This window comes from Ursus americanus, chromosome 4 (assembly GCF_024610735.1).
Source record: "Ursus americanus isolate L20-20 chromosome 4, mUrsAme1.1.p, whole genome shotgun sequence".
Lineage (NCBI taxonomy): Eukaryota > Metazoa > Chordata > Mammalia > Carnivora > Ursidae > Ursus > Ursus americanus.
Window position 1 is genome coordinate 43742840 of NC_142130.1, and position 21143 is coordinate 43763982.

The window sequence follows — 21143 nt, forward strand, 5'->3', positions numbered from 1 at the left end:
TACCTTTCTCTTGATCCTATCTTGCTCTTCTGCTCTGCTTTTGGGCTCCTGGACCAAGGGGCACAGCTCAGGAGAATCTGGGACCTTTAGAGTTTTTCAAGGAGGTGCTTTTACCAGACGAGCACATTTTTCTCTTATTATATTGACTTCCATGACATAGCTTTGGATTGCAAACTCCTGGTGCCTTTACTGTTTTTCCAAGCACTAGGTCTCCATAAGAGGTAAGGGCGAGAGTTAGGAGGTTAGGGGTCTACTCCTCTAACCTTTGGATGGAGGAGGTAAAGGAATGGGGAAGAAAGGCTCATCCTCCCAAATCTACTTTGAGAATTCTATGTGTTTCGACACCATTCTGTTGACTCTTAAGCTGCTAATTGTAGATGGGGTCTGACTGAGATGAGAACATGAGAGAGTCTCTGAAAGCTGTTGGCCTGACATTCAAACCAGAGGAGTTGAGTGGAGAGAATGCCAGGCTAGCAAACGTGAAACTCCAGTTTTACACCTGGCTATGTCACCGGTCACTTTGAGATCCTAGGCAGGCCATTTAGTCCTTCTGTGCTTTAGTTTGGGCTGTGGCACTGAACAGGCATTAAAACAGATGATCACCACACTTTTTTTTTTGAGGATATGAAATGATATGAGAAAATCCTCATGTCAATATAATACTAAGTGGAAAGAACAAGTTAGAGGCTTGAGTAAAAAATTTGCCTCATATCATTGGACTAGTAATTACCCCGTAGAGGCTCAACCCTGGGTCTATCCGTTTTCAAAACCTGAGGTCTTGACCTCTTACCCTTAGCCTCTACATGGTGGAAACCAGAATGCTTAATTTTATTTTATTTTCTTAAAGATTTTATTTGCTTGTTTGAGAGAGAGAATGAGTGAAAGAGAGAGTGAGCACGAGGAGGGGGAGAAGCAGACACTCCACTGAGCCGGGAGCCTGATGAGGGGCTTGATCCCAGGATTCCGGGATCATGACCTGAGCCGAAGGCAGACCCTTAACCAACTGAGCCACCCAGGCACCCCTAGAATGCTTTATTTTAAATGACATTTCATCACTGATTTTCTGACACCTGGTGAAATATTATGCAATGGGGAAGTTGTTTTTGCTATAGTCCACCATTGTTACATAGCCTATATCTTCAAGTACTCCATGCCCTCAAGTGCCTAATTTCACTGTCTCAATCAAATTGGTTCACAGGAAGGAAAGCTTGAGAAGGGGAAGGGGGGAAATATATATATAGTTTAATGTTTGGCAAGAGGGAAGATGAAACTGCTAACCTAAAAGAAAAAAAATGCATGTTGTTTAATCTTTATCCTGTTTGCAGTGTTTTCTTCCCCTTCCTGGAGAGTTTTCCCTTGGGGTAGAAAATTCGTAGCACGTAAAGGATTTCTTTCCTCCCAAACATAGTCTAAATGCATATGAGAGCTAGCCACATTAAGGCAGAATTGTTTTTGGGAAGTCTGAATTCCAGATACGTGACAGCTAAAGATGGGTGTTTATTCATTATTTGGCTCAAATGATCAGTATGTCTCTTTAAAGGTGAAAGTAAATGGAAATAAGTACTAAATTGTGATAGACAGAATAATGTCCTCCCCCCAAATGTCCGTGTCCTTGTCTGAAACTTGTAAATAGGTAAACTTCCATCAGAAAAAGGACTTTGCAGGTGGGATTAAGTTAAGGATTTTGAGATGTGGAGATTATCCTGGATTATCTGAGCAGTCCAATGTACTCATGAGGGTCTTTTTTTAAATTTTATTTTATTATTTTTTTAAGTAGGCTCCATGCCAACATGGGCCTTGAACTCACAACCCTGAGATCAAGACTTGAGCTGAGATCAAGAGTCAATGCTTAACTGACTGACTGAGCCACCCAGGCACCCCTCGCAAGAGTCTTTATAAGGAGGCAGGAGGGTTTACTATCCAAGGAGATGTGACAACGGAACAGAGGTGGGAATGATGCAGCCACAAGCCAACAAATGCTAGTGGTCCCTAGAAGCTGGAAAAGGCTTCGCTGCATGTGTCCAGAAAGAACACAGCCCTCTGACACCTGGCTTTTAGACCCGTAAGGTCCATTTTGGACTTCTGACCTCTAGAACTGTAAGAAAAACTTGTGTTGTTAAGGCCCTGGGTTTGTGGTAATTAGTTATAGTACCAGTAAGAAACTAATCCCATTACAATTCTTCTAGAGTCGTCGACCTTATAAGGAAGGATATTTTATTCCAAACTTTATTACTGAAGCTATGCACCTCTTCAACTCGGAGAAGCTTCTAAAAGCCGATGTGACTGGGAAATGGAAAGGGATGGGCCAAGGCCAGATAAATATCCTGTTTTGCTTTGTAATCCAAAGTTTAGACAAATCTGTTTATCTTGGGCACGTTGAGAGCTTTACTGTAAAGTTGGTCTGTGTGCAGCAGAAGTGCGAGGGGGGACCAATGAGCTGAAAGAGGACTCAATCAATCTGCTTCCTCCGTCTTTGCTTCAGTGCTTCATACAGGAAATCTATTGCTGTGTCAAGTTCCAGAGAAGAGTTTCTTCTGTTCCAAGTTACTCATCAGCCTAAAACACGGAGTGGAAGGAAGAGGCTGGTAGAAAGGGAGTGTCCTGCTGCTGACGGGCTAGAAAGATCGGGCACGGAGCCGCTAACCAGAGAGAGCCCCACCATGTCCACAGCTCCCTTCACACCTGTGTGGAGGCAAAGTACCAAGTAAAGGGCAGAAGACGAGAAATCAGAAATGCCCTGCACTTGGAGGACTTCTCAACTACGCCTTCTACCGATTTTGACTGTCTTCTTACTCCCCGGTAAGTCTGAATTCTCTGTGAGAGAGCGACAGGAGAGTGGCCAGAAACGTGGCTCAGGTTTTGTGGAGTTTTCTATGCCTTTCTTGTGGAGCGAGGCAAGATAATGCAATCATAAGGATGGGGGAGGGGGTTACTCTCAGATTGATTTCACTTTTTCTCCTCACTTTGCTCTTTGTCTTACTTGTTCTACTTTGTGTCCAACGGTGCTTTAGGTATCTCTGTAATTTGCCTCACTGCCCACTTCCTTCTTTCCCCGTTCCCCCCCACCCCTTTTCTGAACAAGGCAGAATAAATCAAGTATTTTCTAGTAACGACCCAAGTCATCTGGGTTCTCTTTGCCCTTCAAAAAATTGAATAATAATCCCACCGCATTCAGGTCTATATGGTTAACAGTATAAATTAGAAAAGTTCATTGCTTTTAATCGCCTTCTATGGCCAGGTGCTTTTGAAAATAGAACGCACTTGCTGTTTAGTGCTGCGTCTGTGAGGTATGTCTGTATTTATCTTTAAGACGTGTAGGCTGTAAAAGACACTTTCTGGATGAGAGGACACTGCAACGTCTAGGTTCTCGTAGGAGTTGTAGGGCACTGGGGGCTCTTGGGGGGGTGTCCTGGTTTCACTACAGAGGGTTGGTAGGAGTTGATGTGGGAGGGAGTTTTCAGGTTTCACTTTTAGTAAATGGGAGCAGCTGCAAGGGAACAGTGTAGTTGGCATTACATTTTATAATTTGATCGTTGAAAAAAGAAAAGACGTATAAAATATTGCCTACCTTCCAGCAAAAAAATCTGTTTTCCACATGACAGTCTTACCGGTGAGCACAATAAAATAACCATACCCTCTTCCTGTGCCTTTCTATGCAGAATTTTCACATAATTTTTGTCCTTTGATCTGCAAAGCAAACCAGTGAAGTAGGCATGGAAGACAGTTTTCCATTCTATGAAGGTAGAAACTGAGGCCTAGAGAGGTGGACTGATTTGTCCAGCACCCCTTTCAATGGCAGAGTCACACCCAGTCAGGCCTGCAGCATCACCAGCCATTTGAATAGGCCTATGCTTTTCACTAAACGCACCACTATTTATAACACCACTGAAAAAAAAGTATGCCTGTGCTTGGTTATAAGCTTAATGGACTACTTGCTCACTTAAGAAAAATCAAGTGATCTAAATATTTCAGTAGTTGAGATCTGATTGTGGAAAACAAGGACCCAACTTGGCAGGGAAGCCAGCCAAGCAAGGAGCTATTTATTCATGTCAAGTTGCATTATGACTTTTGCGTAAAGGGAAACAAAAAATCAAGATGAAAACGTAATTGATAATTTTGAATTGTAATGGTTTAAGGGTTTGAATTTTAAAACTATTTCTGAATACAACTAGAAGATACTACGTAAATCAAATCTCGGAGAGCTGTGCTTGTATAATTATAAAATTATCAAAATGTTTAGGATCAGGACACAAAAAAGCAAATTGTATTACATGCAGAGATTTGCATGATAAATTCACCATGAAATAAATTAGAATAATGAGAAGCAAACTACTTAGGGGCATGACTTTATGTCTTTATTACTAATTCTGCTTTGTTATTAATACTGCCAAACAGAAATAACTCACTTTGTGTACAAGATAAATTCACAAAGTCACCTAAGAACTAATGACTTCAGGGCGTCTGGGTGGCTCAGTCAGCCTTCGGCTCAGGGCGTGATCCCAGGGTCCTGGGATTGAGCCCCGTGTTGGGCTCCCTGCTCAGCGGGGAGTTTGCTTCTCCCTCTCCCTCTGCCCCTGCTTGTGTTCTTTCTCTCTCTTTCAAATAAATATATAAAAATCTTTAAAAACAAAAAGAACTAATGACTTGAATGTAAAATATAACATTTAAAAAGTCTATTTACTTTTATGTTAACTTATTTGCCTATAAATTCAAGCAATGTGGTAGTTGGTAGACAAGGTTTATTAAAAAAATATCTGAAGGGAAAAATTAAAACAGCCTAAGTGGTACACTGTCCAGCAGGGCTCTCCAGCTCTGTGTCTGGTCCTCTTCCCTCACATTCTCCTTACTCTAGCCTGTTTGTGTTCTAGATTTTTTTTCTTGCGTTCAAATTATATTTTATATTTTAATCAGTTTGATTCTATTTTACATTCTATTCTATTTTATTTATTTATTCTATTCTATTTTATATTCTAATCAGTTTGATTCTACCTTTTATAAAAGTCACTGATATTAAGATTCTGATTACTAAAAAGGACTCCTCCACTTTTTTTCTTCTTTGGGCTGATTTTGTTCATTTGTCATTATCTTCCACTAGAGGGCAGGCAGTAATAAGAAGAGGAAATAAAAATCAAAACAGGGTTGTTGGTAGCTTGAGCAGGTTTGCAAATGATGGAAAAAAAAGATGAAAAACAATTGCAAAAGAGAAGGGGTTTGTTTTCATTAATTTCAGTCCTGTCTTCCTTTCCTAGTTTGAGAGTTACGAATCTGCATAATGTTTTCCTCTAAACATCTATGCTTAAGCAATTAATAAAGTAATAACAAGTATTAAGAATACTGAGTTATTTATGGTGTGTGTGTGTGAATAGTGCCTAAAAGTTATTAGCAATATAAATTAGGGAGATCAAGGTAAGATGAAATAATTGGAGAACATTTTAAATTGGTCAGTCTTGAAATTATCTATGAATCTAGTAAAATCCAAAGATGGGAGATATTACAGTGGGTTGGAGTTGTTGAAGTCTAAATGGAGGAAATGGATCTTGAATGATAAGTTTGGATAGATGGGGAAAGGCAGATATTCAAATTGAAATTGAATGTATTATAGTATTAAATGCCTTTTTGCTTCCAAATTTCATCCACACATTGAATATTTTGGTGCTTTTCATTTTCTCAGTAAAATCTGAATCTCTGGGTGCCTGAGTGGCTCAAATGGTTAAGCCTCTGCCTTTGGCTCAGGTCCTGATTCCAGGGTCCTGCCCCGCATCAGGCTCCCTGCTCAGTGGGGAGCCTACTTCTTCCTCTCTCTCTGCTGCTCCCCCTGCTTGTGCTCTTTCACACTCCCTCTCTCAAATAAATAAATAAAATCTTCAAAAAAAAAAAAATCTCAATCTCCTTTCCCTGAATTTCTAGATTCTTATATATCTCTGTGTTAGGTTTGAAGGTTTGTCATGAGGTATACTTTTAACCACTAGCAGCGTCATCTTCTAGAAATTGTTTACCCTCTTTAGATGATAATTTCCTCATTTGTGGAATGAAGGAGATGTATGCCACTTTTGAGAAATAGAGAGTTTTGGGATAGGAAGGGCTTTAGAAACCTTCAAATTAAATCCTTTCATTTTATACTTGGGCAAACAAAGCCCAGCATTGTTCAAGGAATTACTAAAGATATCATCCAACTTTTTAATAAATGAACCGAGCTTGAAACTCATCCGTAGTATCAAACTTATAGCGTAAAAGAGATGTGGCAAGTATGTGCGGGAAAAGAAGAGATTCCTGTCTAGGGAAAGTGAGTCAAAGCTAAAATGTGAGTTAGTTGTTCTGTCAGTTAAGAAGTAAGGGCGTGTCTGTCACGTGTGAGAAACTGCTTCATGTTGGGGGGTACTTGATCAAGACAGACATAAATCACACTCTCACGAAGCTTAGACTCTCAGAGAAGAAGTAAGCATTAAATACATTATTGCACATAATTAAATAACGTGTCAGAAGAAATAGAGGGTGACAATTGTGTAATTGGCAAGTCTGGTCCGGTCTATGAGGGTCAGGGAGGGCTTCCCTTCGGAAGTGATGATTGAGAGGAAGATGAACAGAGAGAGCTAGGCAGGAAGTGTTGAGGGACTTACATTCCAGGCAGGGCAAACAGCCCCTGTGAAGGGCAGAGGGAGCTAAACTATGACTGCTGTGGTTAAAAAAAAAAAAAAAAAACAAAAACAAGGAGGAACTGTATAGAGGCCCAATTGGGGTTCTGGGAGTGGGGGAGAATGATGAGAAAAGGTGCAGAAAGAAAGATGCGCAGATGAGACTTGGGGGACTGTCTGCATAAGTGTGCCTGAAGAGAAACACAGGCTTGCAGGGAAAGTGAATGAGACAGACAGGGCAGAGGAGTAACGGTAGAGGCTAAGAAAAGGGTTTTACAAGGAAAGGGAAGTGGTTAATAGCATCAAAATCTTCCAAACAACCCAGGGGCACCGGCCCTGAAGAAAGGCCAAAAGTTTGACTTTCAAGGAGCTGGTGACCTTCAAAACTGTGTACTGAATGGAAGGGTGTAGGAGCCACAAGATTGCTGGTGTTGAAGAGAGGGTGGTTGTGGAGGAAATTGAGGCTGTGGTCACAGACCACTCGTTCTCGATGTTTGGCAGTAACAAAAGGAGAAAGGATCTTAGCTAGGAGGAGAAAGCAGCATTTAACTTCTTTTCTTTCAATCAACATAGGGGAAACCTGAGTGTGTTCAAAGGGTGTCATTTGAGAACATTCTGTGATTCAGTAAAGGTGCTTTTCCAAACTGGGTGTGTGTATATGTAGCTGTTAGTTGTTTAGTGATTTATTTTCTTTTTCCTTGCCATTTTGTTAGTTTGCCATGAAATGCTACCTTTCCCCAAAGGTTGAACTATTGCATAATATGAGGATATCTGGTTATATAATCCTATTTTGTGGTATGGACGATTTTTCAGAAAAAGTGTCCAAGTCAAAATAATGAAATCTAGTTATTTTTCTTTTCCAAAAAAATCATTCCATTGGTTGTTCATTGTCTCCCTCCTAGATGTTCCCCCAGGGTTATTCTAAACCAGTAAATAAGCTAGTTGAGAGACGGAGTCACCTGTAGAGCCTCAATCACTAAAGATACTGTGATGCCATCTCAAACCTACTTAATCAGGCTTATCAGGGTACAGAGTCTGAGATCTGGGTTTCATGAACCTTCGCAGGTGCTTTTGATGGGAGCTTGGATTTAAACACTGTGCTAGGTCTTTCTCACCCAAACTATCCATCTTGTCCCCTGTGCTCAGCAAATGGCTGCTCGCTTCTGATTTACCTATCATCTAATGTGGACTTCTTTAACTTCCCCAAATGATGACCTTTCTGAGGGTAGAGACCTTACCTCATGCACCCTACCACCCCCAGAGCTCTGCACAGCTACCTGACAGTGAGTAGATATACTCTGAAAACGTTCGTCAACATGAGCTTCCTCAAAATGCCTCTTGTATCTGTAACCTCTCTTGCCCTTTCTGCTTCTCTTTTAGGGACTAAGTATTTTCCCCTTTTTGCTTTTCTTTAAGATTTATTTATTTATTTTAGAGAGAGAGAGAAAGCACAAGTGGGGTAAGGGCAGACGGAGAGAGAGAGAGGGACAGAGATAATCCTCAAGCAGACTCCCCTCTGAGCAGGGAGCCCGACACGGGGCTCGATCCCAGGACCCCAAGATCATGACCCGAGCCTAAATCAAGAGTTGGTTGCTTAAGCGACTGAGCCACCCAGGCGTTTCAAAAGCAAACTTTGCTTTGGCCTCATTTCCTGCCAGTACCTCTAGGATCCTGCTTTACCATCACTGTTGTAAATTCTCGTTCTCCCTCTTTCTATCTACAAATATGCTGTGCTCTCCTCTATTAGATACCTTCTCCCCCTCATAGTTCCAAATATCATCCCATCTCTCTCTCTCAGGTTTGACATGAAAAGGTAAAGCCCTTTGTCATTCTCCCATACTTTCAGGGTTGAAAATCTTGAAAGACTAAGTCTCCATTTGTTGACAATTGCTTCTGCTTGGCTCCTTTCAATGGTGTGCTCGTCCCTCTGTCCTAACACTCCTCCCTTACAGCCACTACAGGTCTCTCACCACCTTCTTGCTAGTAAATTATAAAACCTCTCAGTCCTTACTTTAAGACTTTTCCTATGTGATTTGATTTCGATGATTCCTGTCGTGCAATAAGGCATTGCATTTACTTTCTTCTTTTCCTCATCATTTTTGCTAACTCCTCTTCTTCCAACAGATATCTAAGTATAAATGCTCTGGGGACTCTGGTTTTGGCCTCTTCTCTAATTTCCACACCAGAGACGGCAATTTGGCAACCTGTGGACTAGATCCGGCTTGCAGACACCTTTAGTTGGCTCATGTAATATTTTTAAAAACCTGAATTAGTTGCCAAAACTTTAAAATTGGGAGATTTTACCCAAAACCCCTGACTTAGTGTCTAGGGTTGCTGCAAGGATTAAGTTAAATTGTGCATATAAAGCACTTAACATTGTGTCTGAATTTTACATTCAAAAGATGGTATCTTAATGATTATTTTGCAGTTTTCAAATATCTCTCATGGATATTATTTCAAAGCTTATTTAATCAGTCCTTAGAGATCAACTTTCTTGTTTCCAGTTTTCTGGAATTAAAAACTATGCTGAAATTAATATTCTAGTACATATATCTTTGCATATTGATATGTATGGGTAGTCACTATCCGTTCAACACATTGTCCCTTGTGATCACTGATACCCATTTGTACAACATCTGTCCTGGGCTAGGGAACAAATCTGTCCCTATTAACTAGTTTTGACTATGTGATGGTAACTGCCTGAAAAAAAAATTAACCCCACAATATGGGTTTTATTAGCACTGTGTCCCGACCAACTGATACAGGCTTTGAGGCAATATCATTTTGGAAACTAGGCTCAAATTTGTTATTTAGCATAATTCTTTTTGCTTTCCAAATTTTATTCATCCATGGAATTCATTATTGGATGCTTATGTTTTGGAGTTGTTACTTAAACTTTTCTTATTCTTCCTTTTTATAAACTCTCTGGGTGTTTTATTTTTCTCTCTGTTGTCTCTGAAGAGTATAATTATAGTTACCGTCTAAGTCACCTTTCAGCATATTACTTAACCTTATCTCTTGTTGGCCTGTTCGTATCTTTTGCCCTTTTTTTCCCATTGGGTTGTCCACCTCTCGCTCTCTTTTTTTAAATTGGTTTATGTGTTTTCTGTGTTTTTTTTGGGGGGAAATTAGCCTTTTGTTTATCATAAATGTTCAAAATATTCCACCGGTTTTTGCTTGTCAACATTAGTTTACAGGTTTTTTTTTTTTCTTTTTTGCCATACAGAAATTTAAAATTCTTTCTACGGTCATCTTTCTCAATGTTTTCTTTTGTGGTTTCTGTTTTGTACCAGCGTTAGAAAGGTTTCTTTACTCACAGTGACAACTGTCCCAGTTTGCCTCGGACTTTCCTGGTTTTATTTTTATGTATTTATTTTTATTTTTTTTAATTTTTTTTTTAAAGATTTTATTTACTTGAGAGAGAGAACACAAACAGGGTGAGTGGCAGAGGGAAAGGGAGAAATAGGCTCCCCACTGAGCACAGAGTCAGTTGGGGGCCTAGATCCCAGAACCCAAGAATCATGACCTGAGGTGAAGGCAGATGCTTAACTGACTGAGCCACTCAGGCACCCTGACTTTCCTGGTTTTAGCACTAAATATCCTATGTCCCAGGAAAACCTTCATTCCCTGGCAAACTGAGATGTTTCTCACTCCATGTCCCATTTAAGTTAAAAAAAAAATTACCTATGTTTTCTTCCAGTACATACATCTATCATCTATCTATCATCTATCTATCTATCTATCTATCTATCTATCTATCTATCTATCTATCTATCTATCTATCTATCATCTATCTATCTCTATCTATCTATCTATCTATCTATCTATCTATCTATCTATCTATCATCTATCATTTCAGTCCTTGGTTCATTTTATTTTATTTTTGTGTGAGAAGTGAGATAGGAATCTGTTTTGTTTTTTTCTAAATGACTAGGTAGTTTTCCTAATACCATTTATCAATGATATAAATGATTATTCTTCCCCTTATGAATTCGAATGACCACTGTTATCAGATACTACAATCCTATGTATAGATTAAGCGACTGAGGTTCAGAGAGTAATGTGTGCCAGATTGCAGAGGTAATAAATGGAAGAGCCAAAATATTAGTCAATTTTTCTTTACTCTAATTTTGATGTTTTTCTGAATTTGTTCTGCTAGAACTTTGGGTTTTCACCCAATATTTTGTTTATTGAACACCTAATTTGGTGTTGTATGCTACTAAATTAATACCTTTGAAAATGTTAATCACTTCTATAAATTAAACCGTAATAACAGCATCACTGATGCTATAATACAAGGATCAATTGCTCACGTTGTTATGTTAAAAAATGTAAGTACTAATCATACTTTGTGTGTTTCTTTGAACTTATTATTTTAATTTTCTTTTATATTAACATAGATATTGCAGAGTATATGACATATGTGCATTTCAAGGACAATTACACAGTGAATGTTTATGAAAGTTTATGTAAGTTCTACCTCCCAACCCTTGCTGTAAAGGTAGCCATTATCTTTTGGGGTAATCATTCCCTGACTTTTTAAACATTTTACCATGTATGCATCCAGCCCCAAACAATGTTTATTTTGCCCCTTTTTTTTTTGATTACATATAGATGAAATCATCCTGTGTTTGATATTTTATCGCTGCTTTCATTTGCTGAATAGTATGTGCGAGATTTACTCATGTTTAAGTTTATAGTTATAGTACATTAGTATAAATAATTTTTATCCTAAAATTTCAAAAGCTTGCAAAGTAGTTTTTTTCCTTGAAGAAGTTCTGGTGCAGAAAAATAACAAATATGATTTAAGATAAGAAATCTCCTATTTCGTATTTCAGTTTCTTCCTTTTTCAGAAGCAAGGATTCATGATAATGGAAATATAAAGCTATAATACATATGAAGGAGAAAGTTTTCATTTTATGGACTATGAGAAACAAACTGGGGGCCTCAGAGGGGAGGGGGTGGGGGAATGGGATAGACCGGTGATGGGTAGTAAGGAGGGCATGTATTGCATGGTGCACTGGGTGTTATACGCAACTAATGAATCATCGAACTTTACATCGGAAACCAGGGATGTACTGTATGGTGACTAACATAATATAATAAAAAAACATTAAAAAAACATGTTATATTTCATATAGCTAAAATGGCAAATGTTTATTTTTCTTTTCTGTTCTTTTCATAGGAAGATACATTTGTCTCAGGGAAAAAAGTTCTGAAATCATTATGTGGAACTAGCATAATAGCAAAAGATGAGATTCTCTTTTTTTGGCCCTGGTCTTTCTTCCTTCCTTCCTTTCTTTTCTTTTCCTTTTCTTCTTCTCTTCTCTTCTCTTCTCTTCTCTTCTCTTCTCTTCTCTTCTCTTCTCTTCTCTCTCCTCTCCTCTCCTCTCCTCTCTTCTCTTCTTTTCTTTTTTTTAAGATTTGTTTATTTGAGAGAGAGCACAGAGGGGGGTGGGAAGAGCAGAGAGAGAGGGAGAGAGAAACCTGAGTAGACTCCTCACTGAGTGCAGAGCCTGATGATCTCATGACCCTGAACTCATGACCTGCGCTGAAACCAAGAGTCCAATGCCTAACCAACTACACCAACCAGGTGCCCCAGCCCTGGGTCTTCAAATCCTAGTTTTCTATACTCCCTTCAGGCATATGTCGTCTGCACATCATAGTACTTTTATTTAGAATATTCTTCCTTCTCTGTCTCTGTCTCTCTCTCTCTTATTATTAGCTTCTTGCCTTTTGGATCTTGTATTAATTACCTACTGTTACATAATAAATTACCCCAAACAAATACTTATTTTCTTGCAGTGACCCGAGGGGGAGAGAGAAAGAGAGACAGAAAGAGAGAGAAAGAGCACGTGCGCACACTGGAACAGAAACCGCAGTCTTTTTATAACCGACACTTGGCACTGACATACATCAGTTTTACTATATTCCATTCATTAAGTGAATGAGTGAGTCCAACCCAGTCAAGAGGAGGGAATTCTACAGACATGAATATCAGGAAGAGAGAACACTGGGGCTGTCCACCACCTCAAGACTAGGATAAGTTGCTCAGGATACATTTTTCACACTTTTCATTTACTGCTATTGCAATTTCACTCAATTATTTGATTATTTGGTTAATGTTTATTGTTCCCAGTAGATTAAAACTCTATGCCTATGACAAATAGGCATTTATTAAGTGCCAGGTACTGTAATTGAATAAATGATAATATAACTTCCAGTTGCCCTCCACCGGTCCAAAGGTGGGCACCTGATAGGGGGTCACTCAGGTGCCATTTGAATGAAAACTACTATTGATCATAATCTGATCATAATCTTAGAAAGCAGAAAACATTTCCTTCATTTCCAAAATTTATCATAAAATTTATGCATTAGGCTTCAGGCAGCTTTAGTAGAGAAAAGATTCACATGAGTCTTTTATTTCAAGCGTTCCTATTTGCTATTTGTAAATAACAGAGTTTTGGGGAGAATTGATGACACTTTTAATTGTTCCTACTGGGTGCTGCTGCTTTTTAATTATATATCAGAAATAAAATTATAATTTAGGTTCCTTCCTCCAAAAGTTACAAAGTTCATGGATTTTTTGGTTGGCTACCATAGACTTTCATAATTCCTAGATCGTGATGTGAAAACCACTGCATTAGAGGAAGAAATATAGTTAGCCTATTTTGGTGACAATTCCTTCTCAATATTGTTGAAGAAGGACACAATTTAATTCCACAACTTCTTGCTTGAATTCATTCATAACTGTTGGGAAATAATACTTTTATGTCTAACCTACATCTGCAAGATGCAGTTTTATAAAATGCCATACAAACATTCACTAACTGGTATCTAAAGCTTTCTGGAGCCAGAAGTAAGGGTTGAGAGTAAAGGTTTCTGTATTGTATTGACTTTACCGTACTGTTGATTAGAAAAAGTTATGTGCTTAGTGTAGCTGCATAAAGGTTGTTCTAGCAGTGTAATTTGAGTTTCCAGGTCTTTGTCTGATTAAGATCTCAGCCTCAAAGTTGCATTTATTTTAAATGAAACCTTGAATCTTTAGGTGAGGTGTACTGCTTCTTAATAACTGGGTTTAATACCTCAGTCTGTAGTGTGCTTTGAATACCTTTCATGAGTTATTCCTCACTCATCAATTTAAGAATGAGAGTCTGAGTTTGTAGAGGGGAAACCTAGAGCATACGGATTCATTTAATTATCTAAAATGATTCAGAAAAGAAGCAGAGTAAAAAGTAAAACTCATATCTCATATTTTGTAGCTGTTGTGTAATCCACGATGGTCCAACACTATATTTGTTCTAATAACTTGTAGAGTTTTGAAGTTTGAAAGCTTCAACGTCAAATGTAGAATGAAATAATTTCATCACTTGGTTTTCCTTATGAAAACTATCAGGATATTTCCATAGATCTCAATGTATTGAAATACATTTCAGTGTATTCTGTTTTTTTCCTAACTAATAAATTCATTCAATGCTAAATAACAATAAAGATGACAAGTGAAGATGGAAAGACCATAATAAGCAATAAGAATGACTTCTCGTTAATTAGTACTAGCTTAGAGGCCCCAAGTTCTGTAAAGAAATGTCAAAAGAAACAGAAACATGGAACTATGCCACATGATTCTCTTTTGCAGATATATGGGCATCTTATTAGAGCATAACAAATACTTCAGGCTTCAGTTTCGCTCCCCAGTTAAGCGTTATTTTAGCTTAAAATTCATTGTATTAGCCTCCTTACTGCTTTGTTTGCATTTCCTCAAAGAAACTGCAAATGAATGAAAGGGCAAGAAATCTTTAACTTTTTCGTTTCCCATCCCCGTATACTGGAAATAATACATGAATCTTAGCAACCCTAGTAACTATTGGACGATGGCCTAATTCACATTCTAATTAGGTTACTAGCAGTTACTTGACCAGGGGTTTTTACTGGGAGAGGTGAAATACCAACAATGCTTATCTCTCACTTTTTTAGTCAGGACAGCACAGCAGGCCGCAGGATTTTAGAACAGATAAAAACTGTTTAACCTCACAAAAAAAACATGTGCTCTTTCTGAGAGCCCGTCCCCCCCCTCGCTGGAGGAAGCCTTTGGAGAATGGCTTTGCACAGTCATGCCCATACAATGTCTGTTGTGTGGGTGGTGTATGCTTGCTCAGGCATATGACAATGACGATTTGGGAAAGGAAACTTCTGGTGCTCAAAGTGAGTAAGAGGTTTCATTTGTACTAAAATCACAAAACAATCTTACTTCTACTGATGCTTTGACTTGGATGGAAAAGTTTTTTTTTAACATTATTTTCAGTGTCAAGGGTTTTTCCATTTGTATTTTGTTTTGTGTTTATTTGTGTGGATGCCTGTTCTCATGTTACGTGTGTTAAAATCTGATGTTTCTGATACTGTATTTAATTCACTTGAGGGGCAATTTATGTACAATTAACTGCATCCATTTAAAAAGTACAGCTGAATGAGTTTAGACATATTCCTGTGAATCATCACAAACAAGATACAGGACATTTCCATTATTCCCTAAGTACTCCTCCATGTATATTTGCAGTCCATCCTTGCCTTTGTCCCTATCTGCAGGCAACCAGCGATCTGCTGTTTGGCACCACAGACCGATGAGTTAACATTTCGTTTTGGTAGCGTTCTTTCATGTAGTGTACAGTATATACTCTTTGTGTCTGCTTGTTTCATGCAACAGAATGATTTTGAGAATCACCAAGGTTGCTGTGCGTTCCTTTTGTTGCTGAGTGGTATTCCATCACATGGACAATTTACCCATGTATCTGTTAATTGATATTTAGGGTGTGTCCAGCTTTTGGCTATTGTGAATGAAGCCGCTATGAGCATTCATGCACAAGTCTTTGTGTGGACATATGTTTTCATTTCTCTTGAGTAAATACCGAGGATTGGAATGGTCAAGTTGTATGGTGGGCGCAGGTTTGACTTTTCAAAAAAACTGTCAGAAGTTTTCTAGTGTAGGTTCCACTACCACTAACAATATGATTATTGAAAATAGGTGAAGATTTTTTTTGCAATTATTTTTGTCATTAAGTTATGTTCAACTAGAGGCATGTAGTCAAATTGCTGTGTTTTGAAAGTCAGTTGGAATAGCTGCTCTATACGTGGTTACGCAACCAATTCTACATGCAGTTACTTCCATTTGTTTCCCTTTGCTTCATAATTTTAGTGTTTACAAGTAATTTGGTTAGGTGTTATAATTATGGAAAATGCTTACATGGTTCCAAAGTCAAATCTATAAAATCGGAGACATATTATTTCTATTCCTATTCCAATTTTATCTGTTCAGTTTTGAAATAATAAGCAAGGAAAGAAAGAACACACACGTACGTGCGCACGCACACACACACGCACGCGTCTCCGTCCCATCTAGCTTAGATGAACAGTAGTGTACTACATACAATTTTGTGTATCCTGCTTTTTCTACTTAACAATGTGTCTTGGAGATCACTTCATAATAGTTTATAGAGCTATCCCTCATTCTTCTTAAGAGTTTCAATATACTTCATTTCGTGGATGTACCACAGTTTAGTAAACTAATCCCCTATGAGTGAGTGGCCATTGGGTTATTTCTCAAAGTCTTGCTATTACAGTGCTGTAATGAATAGCCCTGTGCATATATTCTTTACATACTGTTGCCTGTGTATCTTTAGGATAGATTCTGAGATTTGCTATTGCTGGGTCAGAAGAGAAATGTAAATCTGCAATTATGTAATTTTGCTATATATTGCCAAATTGCCTTCTGTTGAAGTTGTAACGCTCTCCATTCCCACCAGCATTATATCGGCATGCCTATCACTCCACAGCTCCAAAGTACATTGTCCAATTTTTGCCCTTTGGCAGTCTAATAGGTGAGAAACAGTATTTCTGCATAGTTTTAATTTGCATTTCTTTTGCCTTGAATCATGTATGAGCATCTTCTTACGTGACTGAGACTTTTGTAGTTTTTCTTCTGTAAACTGCCCATATCTTTAGTACAGTTTGCTGTAAGCTTGTGGCTTTATCTTTTTAACCAACTTGAGCCAGCCACATGCCAGGGAGTTGCGCAAATCACTCTTCTAAGCATTGAGGATGTGGAATGAAAAACATAGATGAAAATTCCTGCCTTCATGGAGTTTACAATCTAGTGAGGGAGTGATGAGTTTGGCCCACGAATTCTGGCAAATTGTCTTCAATCCTCCTTAGCTTAACTATTTCCATTCAGATCCAGAATTCATAATGCATGTGTCCGTATGCCATTATAATCCTGATTCTATTGACTTGCCATTTGGTGTACTCTTTCAGACCTTTGTCTCTCAGTGTTTCCCCAAAAACATGGCTTGGACTTGCTTCTCTGACTCTTAATTTAGATTAATTTGGGTAGTGTATTTATCCTAGCACATTTCTTAGGATCCAACCCTTGGTTTCCATTCAGTGTAGTAGGACCTACTTGCACAAGAATAATTGGGCAATCAGAGCAGCTTACAAGCTGGGTGGCCTTGGACAAATTGCTTCATCACTGTGAGTCTTCATTTCTTTATCTGTAAAATGACGTTAAAATGACTTGTCAGTGTGGGGAGGCTGAAATAAATAACATATGCTAGTTACCCAAAATTTATTCCTAGCTCAAGTGCTCAAAAATTGTTATTTTAAAAACAATGTTTTATTCAAGTAAATGGTAGCTCAGAGGAGCAGTGGGTTCAAAATTTCTCCAGAAAAACGCTGTGCATTAAATATTATGCAAAAATGTTTCTCTTTGCCAGTCAGTTACACCCACTCTAGATGCACCAGAAGTGTATCATTTCCTTGCGAACACTTTCTAGGAGTTTTGTGCCTTCCACAGGGAGACCCTGCCAACATCCAGCCTCAACTCTGATCACACACCTGGTTTTTCTCACCTAACGGCAACACTGAACTATTTGCCATTCTTTGGAAGCCCCACGTACCTTCCTATCTTCTAAATGACTTTCTTTCTGTGTGCAAAAAGATTTCCTTCTGTTTCCCTGCAGAACTCTTCTACTGAGATCCAGCTCAAACATCATCTATTGTAGAGAATCTTCCCTAACCTTTTACCCTTGCTCTCTTAGAATTAAACGTTTCTTCTTTTTAACTCCTGGACATTATATTTACTTCTATCATCACTCTGAAAACTTTACCCTCTAATCATATACATAGCTGCTTCCTCACCTGGACCTTAAGCTCTTGGAGACAAGAGGGCATTGTTTATTATGATGTTTCTATGCTTGGTGAGTACTTTGCCAGGAGATGCGGCTCAAAAAAAAAAAAAAAAAGTTTTGTTAGCAATTCCGGCTTAGAGCTTGCCTTACAGAATTTAAACTTAATAGACTGTTGTCTGTATGATATAGTTTCGACAATGCTTAGGAAAATCCTTTTTTGTTCCATACCAGCACCCAATGAATACATCATTACTAAACTTTCTCGACCTACTCACTGGTGCCCGAAAAGTCTGTAATGAATGGTAAAATCCTTTCTTTCACAACTGGAGGTAAAGTAAATGCACATAAGCCAGGGATAAGAAATACTTTGACTTGAATATAAAGACAGGAGGGTGCTGACAGACACTCTAGATGTAAAACAGGGGTATGGCAAACAGGTGGGAAGTTCGAGTCAAAAGTTCATTCTCGGGCAAATTGTCCTGAGACTTCTTGCCTGTCATAACTTATGTTTTTATTGGCAACCACAATCCAAAAATGGCCTGAAGGATGTGAAAAAATTGTGACTTTAACTAGGAGTCAGAAATACTAATGTGTATTCTTCTGATCACCCCATTTGTCTTTTCAGGGTGCATAAGCACAGGAGTGGGAAGTTCTGGGACACCACCAAACTTAACATAGTGGGTAGGGGGTAAGGCCAATTATGGTTTGGGTAATGGTCATCTTTTAATGATAATTCTAGAAGCATGCTTGATGCTGGTATAGTTTTTATGTTTTGAAGAAATTGAATTGTCTTGTATGTAGTTTTAGACTCTTGTCTAAAATGTCTAAATACAATATTGTTTGTTTTATGAATTCATAAATTTTTCATTCTAAAGTTATTTCTGTGCTTATTTGGTACCCTTTTCAAGAATGTGATTGCTAAGCAAACCAATGGTATGTCAAAATTTTTTCTCATTCAATTTTTGAAATCTAAGTTACATTTTTCATTCAATTTTTGAAACATGGGTTTAAAAAAATGGGTCTTAGCAGATATTAGCAATTTATTGTCCGTGTTCCCCACCCAGCCCTACTGTCTCCGAAAGTTGCTCTTATAGTTAGCTTTTTCTTTATATTTCAAATTTTTATTTTTGTTATATACCTCACTTCATTGTAAAATAATTCCAGTGACTCCAAAATGTATTCCTGGACTTAAAAATATAGTTTCTAATTTCACACAATTATTCACCATCTAGATTCCTGGTCAACTACAGAATAAAATAAGTAAAATAATTATATAAACTATAAATCTAAGGGTTGGAAAAAATGCATCAATGGCGTCCCCTCCCCCCGCCCCAAGAATGGTGGGTTGAATGGTGTCTCCCTCAAAGAAATGTCCAGCTGGAACCTGTGAATGTGGCTGCATTTAGGAAAAGGGTCTTTAAAGATGTAATTAAGTTAAAGTTCCTGAGATGAGATCATCCTGGATGAGACTGGGCCCTAAATCCAATGACAAATGTCCTTAGAAGGGAAGAAAAAGGAGAGGACGCAGGGAGAGGCAACATGAAGATGGAGGCAGAGATTGAAATCAATCATGTATAAGCCGAGGAACCCCAAGGATTGCTAGCTGCCACCAAAAGGTGGAAGAAGCAAGGAAGACTTCTTCCCTAGAGCTGTTGGAAGGAACACAGTCCTGCTGACACCTTAGTTTCAGACGCCTGGCTTCCAAAAATATAAGTGAAAACATTTCTGTTGTTTAATGTGACCAAGTTGGTCGTTTTATATTAAGGGAGCCCTAGGTGACTAATCTAATGAGTCATTAAGTTACTCTTCTTCTATAAATATGTTTTAAAAAACACAATTCACGTTTGTTTCTGTCTATATATATGTACATTGAGAAAGTGTTAAATTAGACCTCTGATGTTAACAATGTAAAAATATAATCTTTCTGAACTTCAAAGAAAATTTGGTTTCAGATAAATAAAGTAAAGAAAGAAATCACAGGACCATTGATCAGAAGGTTGACACATTTGTTCTACTGCTTTGGTGTACACGGAGCTTTAGGCAAGACTGGATAAGAATGCTTTCTATTTTCAATGAAGATACTTGATATGAAATTGACATTCCATGGAAACTAGCTGCAGTCAAGATAGTAAAACTAAAGGACTCACATGTCAACAATTAACAAAGTTTAAAAAGCATTTCCAATATCATAAAAGTAATTAGAGGAATATTTGTGAAAATAAGCATTTTCTTCTCTTCTGAAAACAGTCCTTTTGCACACTTAAGAGTACATTCCAACTTGTGGGTTTTATCTCTGGCAGGAGCAGTCACAGGCATTTTGTCTGAGAATATCGGCAATTTAGTTCTTATCAGATATAACTAAATCTGTGTCTGGATAGTATAGGATTCTGGTAGAAGAGCCTGGTCTGGCATTAAGTGATGTCTTCATAACTGATTTGAATGAAGTTTTCAAACACTATACTTTAAATCAAGAGTCAGTAAACTACGGCCCACGGGCAAAATCCAGCCAGCTCATTTTTGTAATTAAAGTTCTATTGGAAAAAAGCCATACCTATTTATTTATCTGTTATATACAGCTGCGTTCTTGCACAATCATAGGATTGAATACTTTCAATGGAGACCATATGGACTGCAAAACCTCAAATGTTTACTGTTTGGCCCTTTATGGAAAAAGTTTGCAGTTTTTGATTTTTCTCTTCCAGTACCCCCAGCCCACCTTACTTATACCCCTTATTCCTAATACAATGTAGAAATTTCCTTTTGACACTTCCAAATGGAAACTACAATACCATCACCAAAATTACCCACATCCTAAATTTTCTCTCATTATAAACCCTCAGTCTTGGTTGCTGGTGAATTTGACAAAAGAGGAAACTGTCAGACCTTGAACCTCTGAGAAGCCAGATGTGATAGGATGGGAAAGGTCGGGAAAGGCTAAGTTATATTGTGTTATAACAGAGCTTTAAAATCTAGAATATCTAAGTTATAGCTCGATTTCAGTAAGCCCTCTGAGGTCAGCTTTGACTTATCTGTTTCTGGAATAGATTCTTGAGCCCAATATGAGCTAAAGTTAATCGTTACAACTTCATTTTTTAAAAAAGATTGTATTTATTTATTTGAGAGAGAGAGAGCACAAGCAGGGTGAGGGGCAGAGGGAGAAGCAGGCTCTTTGCTGAGCAGGGAGCCCGATGCGGGACTTGATCTCGGAACTCCAGGATCTTGACCTGAGCTGAAGCAGACGCTTAACCGACTGAGCCACGCAGGTGCCCCACCTCTTCATTCTTTGCCTTCCTTCCAGACCAAGCCAATAAAACTTATTTGCCTAAAAAATTC

The 21143-nt window shown here is 38.3% G+C and overlaps 1 protein-coding gene across 1 annotated transcript in view; it reads left to right on the forward strand.

Annotated features, from left to right (window-relative positions):
- The first annotated feature begins 2349 nt into the window (after nt 1–2349).
- The window catches only part of CD200R1 (CD200 receptor 1), a 29862-nt gene continuing 11068 nt past the window's right edge, over nt 2350–21143 (forward strand). Inside the window, 1 exon segment of the mRNA XM_045785183.2 lies at nt 2350–2799. Within this exon segment, the coding sequence (XP_045641139.2) occupies nt 2733–2799 (67 nt within the window). The 5' untranslated portion in view covers nt 2350–2732.